Below are 12,241 nucleotides of genomic sequence, written 5' to 3'. Positions count from 1 at the left end.
CAGCACCGTAGAACAGTATTAACTTCTGAAGAAATAAAAAAACAGGGAATATTTTGAATAACTTTTGGTTTTGTTCTTTGAACTACTGGCTGAAAAGCCAAAATCATGCAAATGCATGACTATGTGTCGGGTGTCTGAATATCTTAAATGATGATTAAGTAATTAAATATTAGTGGGGGGGTTCTTATCATTGGTCTTAAAGATTTTATTCACCTACTAGTTTTAGTAATGAGTTCTTGCGCGCCAGGATCATTAGTTACATTCTCATGGCTTTGCATTCTAGTAGGCTCTAAATTACTGATACTTAAAAATACTTAGTAAATCAATGCTTTAAATGCTTTCTCTGTTAAATATTGAATGTACAGAATTTTGCTAAAGCGCAATCAATTACATATTATAGAGATGTGCAGAGGAAAAGTAGGTTAGAATTCATAAATTTGTTGGAAAAAGTAAGCTGGCAGCATCTCTTCGAGCATTTCTCATGCAATATTTCATTAATCTGAGGCATTGAATGTCTAAGGTAAATTTGTCAGCAAGAGGAAATTTACATATTCCAGTCAAGGAATAAATCTGATAATATTATATAACTTTATTCAGAATCTGTGCTAATGTGTCAATGAATCAAAGAGCTTTTCTTGTTCTTGATTTGCTCTATAAAGTACTTCAATTTTTTTTGAAAGATGGCTGTATTTTATATGATAGACTGTGAGTATTTTATAGAAAATAAACAAGAAAGTCACGTGTTTTTCATAGTCTATACTGGTACTGCTCAGTCTTCTCTTACCACTAACTTATGCTTAAAAATAGAACGAGTATTCCTGTATTCAGTTACTTATCTAGTAATTTTAAGGAGAAGAAAGAGGGAACTGGTTGAAAAAATAGTTGATGGCTGGAAAATATTTCAGCATTTTGAAGGATTTAATTAAATCACTAGAATGTCTCAGAAGTGGTACAGACAAAACAATTCCTAGAATGTGTTCCATGAAAATCATTATGCAGTCTTGATCCAAACTTTATTTTAGAATGCAAAGATTTTAGAGCGAGGAACACACCCTTATATCTTTATTGGGGTGAATTACCAATGAAGCTACCACCTTCAGTATCGATTAAGGTGTGGAAATGGTGTTGATAGTTTCCAGAGAAGTCCTAAATCAATTTGTGTAGAGGCTGATTGATTGTCTGCAAAAGCACAGTGTTGCCAGAGGTTAAAGTCTGCTCAAAGCAGCTATTTTATGCATTCCACCCACTATAACAGTATCTGGTTTAATCAAATTCAAAATTGTTCCATTCTGTAAGTCTTCCAGGTTTTCACACATGGACTTGTTTAGCCATTTTACTTATAGTGAGAAGGAACAGTACAAACTAAAGGCAGAAACTGAGGATAGAGTTCAAGTCCTGCTTTTCTGAAGATCCCATGTGTCATTGTGGGTGTGCCACACTGCTGGTCTCCAAGTTGAGGAAACAGGACTATTTCTATTGCTGAGAGCATGAATAAGATTGGCGTGCCATAATTATGGGGTCAGTATATGCACGTTAGCCACATTCATGAAATCAAACAACCAGTATTGTTTTGAAAGGCTAAAGTTGATTAAAAAGTTGTTTTCTTTTAAAATGCTCATGCAGTTGGTGCTCACAAAGCATCTGTGTTTAAATCCTAGCACATTGGGCCTGTGAGCTTCCACTGATGTCAGTAGTATCCTTAGATTTTTGCTTGATCTCACTGGCATCCTTTCTGCTCAAAAATCCCTTTCTGTTGCCATGAATACTTGGAATTTGTCCACACTGTGTATTTTGTTCCCTGTCTCTTAGTCAAGCAATGGTAGTCCAAAATTCAGTCGTATTTGCGCAGTATTCTTTGAGTTTATCATTCACCTCTTCAGAGATGTGCAGCTATTGAAGTAAGCATGGATCCAAATTTTTTTTCCAAAACTTTGCCTGTTTTAGGTAGGAGAAAAGGAATATGCAGTTCTAAACAAAATAGTGCCTGGCTTTGTTTCCCCCACTTCATTTTCTCGCCATTCCTGAAGAGAGCCAGAGTCTGTGGTCTTTCCTTTCCTTCCCTGACTGCTGTGCAGTGTCGTTTGCAGAACATGAGATCTCCACTTACTCTGGTAGCTAGCCCTCTGCATATTTTCTGGCTGACTGGCTGTGCCAGATAGCCAGCAAGAGACTGTCTGTTAATAGTTCACTTCTATTACTTCATCTCTGGCCCAGCCTCAGCTAAACAACATCTCCTACTATGCACTGCTCAGTCTTTAAGCCTGTCTTGCCACAGGCAGCAGCCAGGAATTTTATTCAAGGTCTTCCACATAAATAAGCAATCACCAAAGGGTAGTAACCACCTAATGGTAGCCTTGTAATACTGTGTCTTCAAGTTACAACTCAGTATGTGGTTCAGGGGACAGCATGGAAAGCAGATAAATTTCACATTTAAAATGCAGTTGCAGTTTTGCACATCTGTAGAAAAAGAAAGTTATGCAACAGAATTAATACATTCTTTTTGTGGGATCATCCCATTCTTTAAACTGAAATTGCCACTCTAATTTCATTTTTTTGTATCTTTGTGTATAGAGAATTAGGAAATCAAGCAGTCCTTGCAAATGGTCATGACAACCTTATAGAGATGGATGTGTTTTCTCCAACATATCACGATAGCAGTTATGGGTATGTGACTCTCAGTGTTTGCATGATGATAACTGTTGACACAGAAGGCAAAATGTGATTTGAAGGAAGATTTTGGTGACAATAGTCAAAACATCTGAAACAGACTTCCTCATCTTTGTATCTGATTTTTTAAAAAATTATACTTCAGATAATATCTGATACTGACTCGTGATAAATACAAATGGTAAACTTTGACTGCCAGATCTTATTTGCTTTCACTTACGAAAATAAGAATACAGGTTGTATTAATTCTCTATGACCTGGTTCTGAAAGCTGTTGCAAACTGCATGATTACATATTTGCCAGATCTGAGCCTTAGTTTGTAATACATTTACTACTTATCAAATGTTTGTTTTAGAAATATTATGACATAGTCATATAGCATAGGGAATGACCAATCATAGAACTTAAGAAAATTATGTATCTAATCTATAATGTTTTCTACTAGCTATTTTGAAATTGGAACTGCTGATAAATGTATAACTAGAAATAGAGAATTCCAGATAAGTGAATATTTCAATTTATTTCAATAAAATTTATCTTACAGCACTGTTCCATATCTGCTTAACTTTGTAGTTAATATCTGTCTTTATATTTGAGCTATATTTTGGCATTCTTATGCCATATCAGTATACTTGGTTTCTGATCCACACAAAAAAAAAACCCTGACAAAGCAGTGCCATTGCTCTATGAGTTCCAGCCTGCTAATCAGCACAATATGCTAAATTTTAGTAAAGAATTATTAATCATAAATTTACCATTTTTTCTTTATACTGTGTTAACAAATAGAGCTTTATGTTCAAATTCTGTTTTGCTAATTGTAACTCTTAATATTATAAAAGGGATAAGGTGCTATTTGATTAAATGAGACCTGCATCCATCCATTAATAACTAATTAAACTGTAAAATACATTGACACTGTACATTGATCTGCTTCTTAAACCTTCACTTAGCCACAAATTAAAATTAACAGCAGGAGGAGAATGGTATGTTAAATTCAGTTAATCACTATCAGCAAACTCAAAAATAGTGCAGATAGTTACTGGAAGACACTAATATATTTTAAGTAAAAATGTAAGCATACTGTATTAAAAAAGAACAAAACTAAATATTATTGTTCCCTGTAGACCAATTACCATACAGTACTGATTCAAATGCATAATTGCTGAAGTGGAGTTAATAGAATCATGCCTGGTTTATTCTTTACATGTTTGTAATGGGACTACCAAATGCAAGTATTTTAGCAAATAGACTATGTTACATGAAATTCCTGTTGGTTGGTACTAATTCAGGTAACAATACAATGAAATTTATCTTGTTTGTAATCCCTTCATTTTTTAAATTATGCTAGCAGTGATCACCTCCTGGTGTGAAAGTTGTCCAGAGATAATAACACATTGGTTCCAAAGCATAATAGATTTGAGACTACAACATGCTATCAGCATGAAGATTCAGTTTATCAACCTCACTAACATACTGTTTCACAGCTAGAATAATTATATATTTGTTTCTTTGTTTTCATGTCATGTGTGTGTTACTTTATGATATACTATGGTTTAGTTTGTTTGGCTCACAGAGACAATATAAATCTAATGAATTTGACAATTTTAGTGCTAATAATGGTAATAGAAATAGGCATTTTGCATAGAAATCCTAATGATTCATAGGCCTAGACCTAAAGAGTAGTTGTTTATAGCTTTGAAAGATTTGTGCACAGTGTATTAATTATCATAAGACAGCTGGAAATCTGAGAGTATTTTAATGGTACGTACTGTTAGCTTTACTTCATACAATTATTCTTATCTCTAAGATGTAAACATACATTAGTATACATGTTGACAAATCAGCTTAGTTTGAAGTAAAAAGTTCATTTTTCTGTTTCCTATCCTTATAGTCCTCTCCTCAAGTTATCTAGATGTGAAATCTGAAAAACAAGTGTCACTGTCAGCAAATGACCATATTTGTATTTCTTACAGATAAAGCTTCCCAGCATTTTCTGTTTCTGCAGAGTCACCTAATTTTCTGAAAAATTTATATTTTTGCAGGGTTAGAGTTTGGAAACTTCCTGTTGCATATAAATAAGAATTCTTTGCAAGGAGGTTGGCTGGGGAATTTTGTCATCTTTGGGGAAAAGGTTCAGGACAGCTGAGTTTGAAAGAGGTCAGGTTGTTATAAGGGCATACTGAATTAAATGTAAGAGTGGAAGAAGCCAGGAGTGCAAAGTGTAAAGGAGAAAAGTGAAAATGACTGGGCAGAAGAAGGGTAGGAGTGAGTATGCAAATGGGTAGATGGAGTAGTCCAGAAGGAGAAACTGAAAATGGTTAGTTAGGCAAGGTAGGACTTAGGTAAAATGCAAGAGGACTAGAGGCTGAAAGATGAAAGGATGGACACCAAGATTATTACTTGTCCGTTACTGCTTGTGATTACGTGTGAAATCCTTTTAAATAGCATGCAGCTCATCGCTTGTAAGACTGACTCAAGATTATGAGAAACCTTGGCTGCTGGCATATGCTCTGCTAATGACAGAAACCAGAAATAATCAAAACAAAAATTTTGTATCTGTGATGCCCTACGCTGAGAAGAAGCCTTTCAATGCAGTCTCTGAAGTTTCTTTAAACTTGCCTTAAAAATTCACAAGTTAAACAAAAAACTACTTTAGTAAAAAAAAAAAAAAAGTCATCAGCATAAACTTAAGCAGTCAAAATTTACAAAATTAAAAGCTGATGTCTTTCTACAGTTTCATAACTGCAGTTGAGTCTGACATCCTAGTCAGTGCAGTTCAAGCTGAACCAAAACCAAATTTGAACAGATTCTGGAAATTCTTTCTGTCACATTGAAACAGTTGAAAAAAATCATACCAAGCACCATGACAAAGTAAAGGCTGTATGGTACCAGCATCCAGCATCTCTTATAATGCTGGTTGCACAAAGAGAAGTCCAGCTCCAAAAAGGTGTATGGGAAGTGGGTACCATTAAAGCTAAAGCATCACCCTCTCCGGGGCACAAGGAGTAGCCCTCTGTCTTGTTGAATCGCTGAATGGTGGTCTCTCAAGTCTATAAATCTTGGCATGTTGCATATGAGAATGTATGCTAGTACAAGTTTTTACCAGGAAACAATAAGGACTAGAAAACAGGTATTACCATTGTGTACACGCACAGTTGCCAAGCTGGTGGTAGTGGCTGCAGCTGAGGGGTCATGAGTGCTGTCACTGTCGTGACATGAATCTGGCTGTTTGAGTGACTGCTGGTAGCATAGTAGTGGCAGCACAGAGTTCATCATGGGTTATCACAGACTCAATTGGAAGAGAACCCCAGCCACGGACATCAGTAAGTGAACTATGGTTCACAGATCCATTATGATGGAAACTTTCAGCCTGCTTGCTGCTTGAGGCAGAATCAGAACTTATCACTGGCAGAATAATACTTCACTTCTTTAACTTCCCTCTGGTTTTATATCCTTTTGAAATGTCCAGTAGCTCACTTAGGTCTTTCAGCTGCAGATGAAATTTCAGCCTTTGTTCCAACTTCTAAATTAATCTGTGGGTAAATAATGCAGCCCTGAGTCTTCCTTAAACCACATTTGCTTTTTGAGATCGCCTTCATGTGCCTTTTGAGACATCTAAAGCAATTGTTCTCTTTCAGCTTTATGAAGGCAGAAAGGGTAGTAAAAGAGATTGGAGGAGTGCTTGTGCCCTACCTTTCTTTGATTTTGTTCCTGTGAAGTTTAACTTATTCAATACTCAAGTCAAGAACTGGCCAAGATTAGAATGCCTCATCTCTGAGAACTGGTCAGGATATGATTCTAGAAGGCCGGAGAACAAGATGTGGAATTGTAGTATGAATTGTTACTACTCACATGAACATTTCCAGATCTCACTGCAAAATTTGGATGCTTTCCACTGCTTTCTTCTCCTTTGGAGAGAGGAGAACTGGAATAGCATGAACACTGACAGTATCAGAAAGTGCACTATGAGGCTGTCAGGTTCACTCCAACTGCTTCAGAAGTGAGTGTTGCCAACAGTACTGAGAGCCAGGTCACTTACTGCAATCTACATGGAAGTCTGTGTATGCGCTAGTCTTCTGAGAGACCCAGAAAAAGCCTGTAAGGAGATACTGATATTTTTTCAGCAATACATAAGTCTAATTCCAGTCTCTCCTGAAAGAAGGTAATGGGACAATCCTGCAAGGAAGAGTATGTGTAACTAAAATTATGGCAGGTTTCTTTGCTTGTCTTCCCAGCACTATGAGTTATTCTTTGCATCACACTCTTCTGCTCACTTCTGTAGAGTGTGGCTTAGCATTGTTTCTTTCCCTTGCTCATCTTCTCAGAGTGCAGTATAGGAGAGAGGAGCATGAAAGAGCAGGCTCAGCAGAGGTGTCTGATCATACTAATTCTTTTGATCCTAGAGTTGCATTTACATATCACAGAAGGGAACTCCTCCTTCTGTGGGGGAGAGAATTATCTGCCTGAGTCTGACTTTGGAGGAACAAATAATGGGATGTTTACAGGTGCCTTCTACATGCGATACCACTATATTCTTTTTTACACCACAAAGAAGGTAGGTGCATTACAGAAGACAAGATTTATTCTTGCACACCTAAAGAGAGGAAGTTTGGGGCTTTTGTCAGTATCCAGTCCTTCAAGTCACCATGTCCTGGTGGCTTGCGCAACAGGCTGGGATAATGTCATGTCTGAATTGCTGTTTGAAGCTTCAGGTTCATGTTGCTCTGCCTGACTTCTCCAGTTTTTCACCAGCAGCAGCCAGCAGTGGAGCAGTAACCCGCTGGAGGCCATATGTGAAAAAACACAAAAGCAGTGAGGAAGGCACTTGCAGCCCTAGTAGTACTTCTTTTCTTTCTTGGCTTTTAGTCTTCAGTTAGTAAAGAAAGTGGGTCTTCAGTGGAAACCCACCCAAACTCAAGTAAGTATTGCCATATATGAAGTGGTTTTTTGAAAGATTTGAATAAGCTGTTAGAAGAAGCTAATCTCCACAGAAGCTTATTCCCACAGATGTTTCCTCTGTTTTTGCGTATGGATAATAGCTCTCTTCTCCTTCTTGCTTTCTTCCTTTCTTTCCTCCAAACTCGATCATCGTTTGATCTGATGTGATCTCAGTGTTTTTCCTAGGATTATGATAGTATTAATACTGGCTCTGATGAAGAAGAAATTAATATTATCTCTTTCTAAGCAATTTTTTGATTGCAATTCTGCACAGAAAATAAACTGAGACAAATTTTCAGGATAGTGTAGTTTCTGTGCTCATTTGGATTTATGTTAAATGCAGCCATATGGTTCTGTGGAAGTTAGTCATAAGCCCATGCTAAGGGCAAACACCACCAGCTACAAGGTTTCATCTCAGAAGAATGTTAACAGAAGATGAAGACAAGCATAAAGTGTTCATAGAGAAACAAAAATCCAATTCCTTCAGGAGCCTACTGGGAAAGCCGATCTCATGCATCAGTGAACCAGAGTTTATATGAGACCTAGTCAGTAATTTCTGTTATCTTTTACATCTTCCCTATAATGTCAGTCAGCAGAGATTAATCTTCTCTTTGCATCTGCTTCCTCAGCTCAGTGCAAGGAATCAGATTTATTGATGTTATCTATCCATTAGTGAACCAGGTGGAGCTCTCTAATGTCAAGTGGCAGTGAGGGTCATGGTCTCGCTCAGAGAACCCAGTTCAATCTAGCATGAATAGGGTCTGTCAGCAGACAGGGGGCACACCAGTCAGTAGATTTAGTGCACTGACTGATTGTGATCTCGGACCACCGTTTTTTCCACAGTTAATGGTTTTCTACTGATTCTGACAGTTAATGTATCTGGTAAGGGGTTTGTCAACAAACAGAAAACATGATAGTCTATTCCCAGGAGAGAAAAGTTCAGCTGGTTTGCATTAAGGAAAGTCAGACATAAATTAAAAAAAAATGGAATGAGAGAAGTTGGAGCAAACTAAAATAGCTGCAGCTGGATATATTAATCTTCTCTGGAAGGTACTTTCTTAAGATGAATTAATTTCTTTGTATGGAAATAGTCAATCAAACGGTAGGTCTTCACACAGAGATAGGAACGCATTAACTCTGCGTGTGTCAATAATGATGTGTTTGATGTAGAGAATGAGAGCCCCCAGACTTTGGAAGTCTATTCTGTCTGACTTTCCTATGCCCCTTTGAACCGTCACAAAAATAAAAGATAAAACTGCAGCTACCCTTCTGTCTGTCTTGCTTACATTGGCCTTCTGGGGCTGCTGAACTGTTGCAGAAAGTGCAACAACCCCTTTGAAAAGCAGAATTACTGATTGCTGCTGTCTCCAGACAGGTACATGATAAATTGTGACCTTTTTTGGACAGCATCTGGTATCTTGAGTTTTGGTCAGGTGAGCAAACATCTCAGCTGTATTCATTACAAAACAGAATAATTACAGTCTTTATTCCCAGAAATTCAATAATACCATTATATTAAGCATGAAAACCAAGTCATTAGGAGTACTATAGAATTCTGAGCAGAGAAGTCATGCCTCCTGAAGTATTGGTCCTGGGAGGTGAATATGTTGCCAAAAAATAAATGCACTAAAACTTACATTTCACTCAACTTGCATTTGTTCAAAGTGGGTTTGATAGGATTTTTTCCACTTATGAAAATCAGATCGATGTGTTCCAAATTCGAGATGTCTAAGGTGTAGATATTACTGCTTAATGCCTTCAAGTGAGTCCAGGATAACAGATTTAGGACCTTAGCAGAATGGATAAGACCATTTGCCTGTCCTTATTTACAAATGCCTTATTTCAGATGACAATGTCCACAAATTCAACACTCCTTAGAGACAAATAATTTTTAATGGAGTTGGGTACTGGCAGATTTCAGTTGGGTTGGGAGGGAAGATTAACCTATGATCCACAATGTAAAAATTGGTGTGCCCATTTTATAAAGCATTTAACCTGTGAATACTGAAAACAGAGTGGTATTGCCTTGGCTGCAAGAGTCAAGTAAAGTACAGTGATCTTTTGAGCCATCATTGGTTTCCTGTGTTGGTAATTGCTAGTATGTACAGGGTTTTTCTCACATTGCAGGGAGAACAGATGAGTCAAATATAGCAGTTTAGTGGACTTGTTAATTACTTGAAAGAAATTCTTAGAGAGCCATGAATATACCTAAATATTTGGGGGCCTTTTGGGAACTACAGGTAGAAGAAGCAAATGCAGAAAACGTTAGGGATGGTTTTTCTTTCCTCTTCCACCTCTCCTCAAGTTATTTTCCGTTCTTTCATTTTCAAAATGTCACTTTTGTTACATTCTGCACTGAAACAACAGGGATCTGAAAATAGCTTTCCTCAACTCCGTGGTTGCCTTTGCCTGATCCATAAAGAGCCCAATTTTGCTTTTTTGCTTCAGGCAATTACTTTTTAATGCTTTTGTATGTTTTACCCTAAAAATATACAATTAATCAAACAGTTATGTTATAAAAAAAATTTGTCTTTATATACTGTAGTGCAAACAGCACATACTCATTATACAAGAACAAGGGAACAATCAGTTGTATTTAAACTGAAATTGATAGAAGAAAATAAATTTTTGACACGATGCCTGCAGAACAAAACACCACAAGAATGAGTGCAAGCATGAGTTTTGGATTATAAAGAAAGAGTGAACTGTTAGTTCCTCCCCCCCCTTTGTGCTAGTCACTTTCAGAGAGGGTGTTGTTCCTGGTGATCTGCCCTACTGTGGTAATCCTGACTCTGCTTATTTGGTTACAGTTACACAGAGATTTTGCACATGTAACTGTTATCTATCAAATAAGATAATCATCCTCCACAATTTCTGGAATGAACTAACTTGCTCTTGTCCTGCATATATGCTTGCAGGAATCCTACCCCTTACACTGTTTTTAGAAAGAGACCCCCTTCAAAAGCATGGGTCAGAGACAATTTTAACACTGAATTCCTTTTGTAGTGCAGTCTTCTGAATGTGATAGCTGTTCTTGCTCAGTAGTCTTCAGTAGTGGTCTGTAATTATCTGAAGAGCCTTGTATCATTAATACCATCATGGAACTGACCAAACAGCATGTAGGGCAGCGTAGGAGACAGTACTGCAAGAAAATCTATACTGCAATGGCACTAGGACATTTGTTACTGACCATGATGGATTTCTCTATTCAGAAACATAACCAAGCTAAGAGACGTTTTTCTGCTCCAAATTCTTCAAGTGCTGGTAGTATACATCAGTACACAAGATTTAAAGATTTGGGAGGAAGGAATTTAGATTTCTTAAGCACATACATTCTAAATAAATTTTTATTCTGGATCAATTGTATTGTAGCTCTTGTGTTGAATGTTTCATTGTTTTATATGCATATGGCCTGGCAATTATTCTGCAACAGCAGTCATCGTCTAAATAATAAGGTTGCGCAAAATAACAATAGCTGCCTTTAAATCTCACTGGCAAGGTGATAAAATGAGATGTATGTTCTGATGTACTTGCAGCAGTTCAGTAGAATTTGGGTGGGCCTTATTGACAATTCTGTATTTAGTACAAATTTTGTAAAAGTCCTGTGTGACTTTTAGTACACTGTGACATATTTGCCATGAAATTCATGGCAAAATATTTCATGTAGCCATGGGTTGGGCTGTATGAAATACTTCAAAACAGGACAAAAATGCTGCCAAGAAAGTTGCTGGGAATGGTAAGTTAGGCTCTTCCACATGTCTCCCAAGTACATACAAGGTATTCTGTATGTGATGCCCAAACCCAGAGAAATCATAGCTACAGATCATGCTGAATCTTTTGCAAGGTGATGCAATTTCAGCATAAACTAAAAATAAATAAATAAATAGAATCATATATCTAATGTAAAAATTATATCGGGAATGTTAAAATTATGCAATAATTCTGTACAAATTGAGACCAATCTATTTAAAAGTAATGTGGAATAGTTTATTTGTATAATATCTGTGCATCTGTCAGTCTGGAATGTAGGGCTTTCCAGACGTGTTTATGCTGTATTGCATTCATTGATGCATAGTATCCATTTCCTTCTAAACCGAGGTCAAAAGTTTTTGTCACACATCCTTTCATAAAGAAAGCTATTCTAAATCGCATTCTGTTGCTGGACACCTGCCTTTCTCATATCAGAAGTATTTGGGCTTATGGTCTCAGCATTTCTGTCCTTGAATGTTGTGATTATCTATCTCAGTTTCTCTGAAGACACAGTTTTCAGTCAATTTAATCTTTCTGTCTAACTCATGGGCTTCTTTATCACTTTTTCCCCCCCTCCTGCTTTCCCTTTTACTGAATTTGGTAGTGGGTGCTTCAGTTTTATTTTCCACGGAGGATGCGTCAGCGCAGAGAAAATCGTATTTGATATGAATCCTCCCCTCAACTTGAGGAGGAAGAAAGCTGCATGTCAGCAGGTGCACACCAGCACTTGCTGCTCAGGGAGTACAGAGTTAAAAGTGTGATTATTTTGCTTCTATTCATGCTTGTTTTCTGAGCTGACATCTTTGATGTTTTTGATGATGTATTTCTGTCTTTTCTTTTAAGGGTGGAAGCTTAAATAAACTGTATACCCTTTGGGAAATAAGGG

The 12,241-nt window shown here is 37.1% G+C and overlaps 1 protein-coding gene across 7 annotated transcripts in view; it reads left to right on the top strand.

The window, feature by feature from the left end:
• Positions 1 to 12,241, top strand: part of TENM3 (teneurin transmembrane protein 3) — a 1,360,315-nt gene that overhangs the window by 1,224,445 nt on the left and 123,629 nt on the right. For all 7 annotated transcript variants that reach the window (XM_061474586.1, XM_061474595.1, XM_061474622.1 and 4 more), the window contains one exon: positions 2,572 to 2,664. In XM_061474586.1, coding sequence (XP_061330570.1) covers positions 2,572 to 2,664 — 93 coding nt within the window. The remainder of the gene's footprint in view (positions 1 to 2,571; positions 2,665 to 12,241) is intronic.

Source organism: Pezoporus flaviventris, unplaced genomic scaffold (assembly GCF_033815535.1).
Source record: "Pezoporus flaviventris isolate CSIRO_AGI_PZ_B2104156 unplaced genomic scaffold, CSIRO_AGI_Pfla_v1 ptg000002l, whole genome shotgun sequence".
Classification (NCBI taxonomy): Eukaryota; Metazoa; Chordata; class Aves; order Psittaciformes; family Psittacidae; genus Pezoporus; species Pezoporus flaviventris.
Note: the sequence above shows the minus strand (reverse complement) of the source record. Positions and strands in the feature narration are given on the sequence as shown.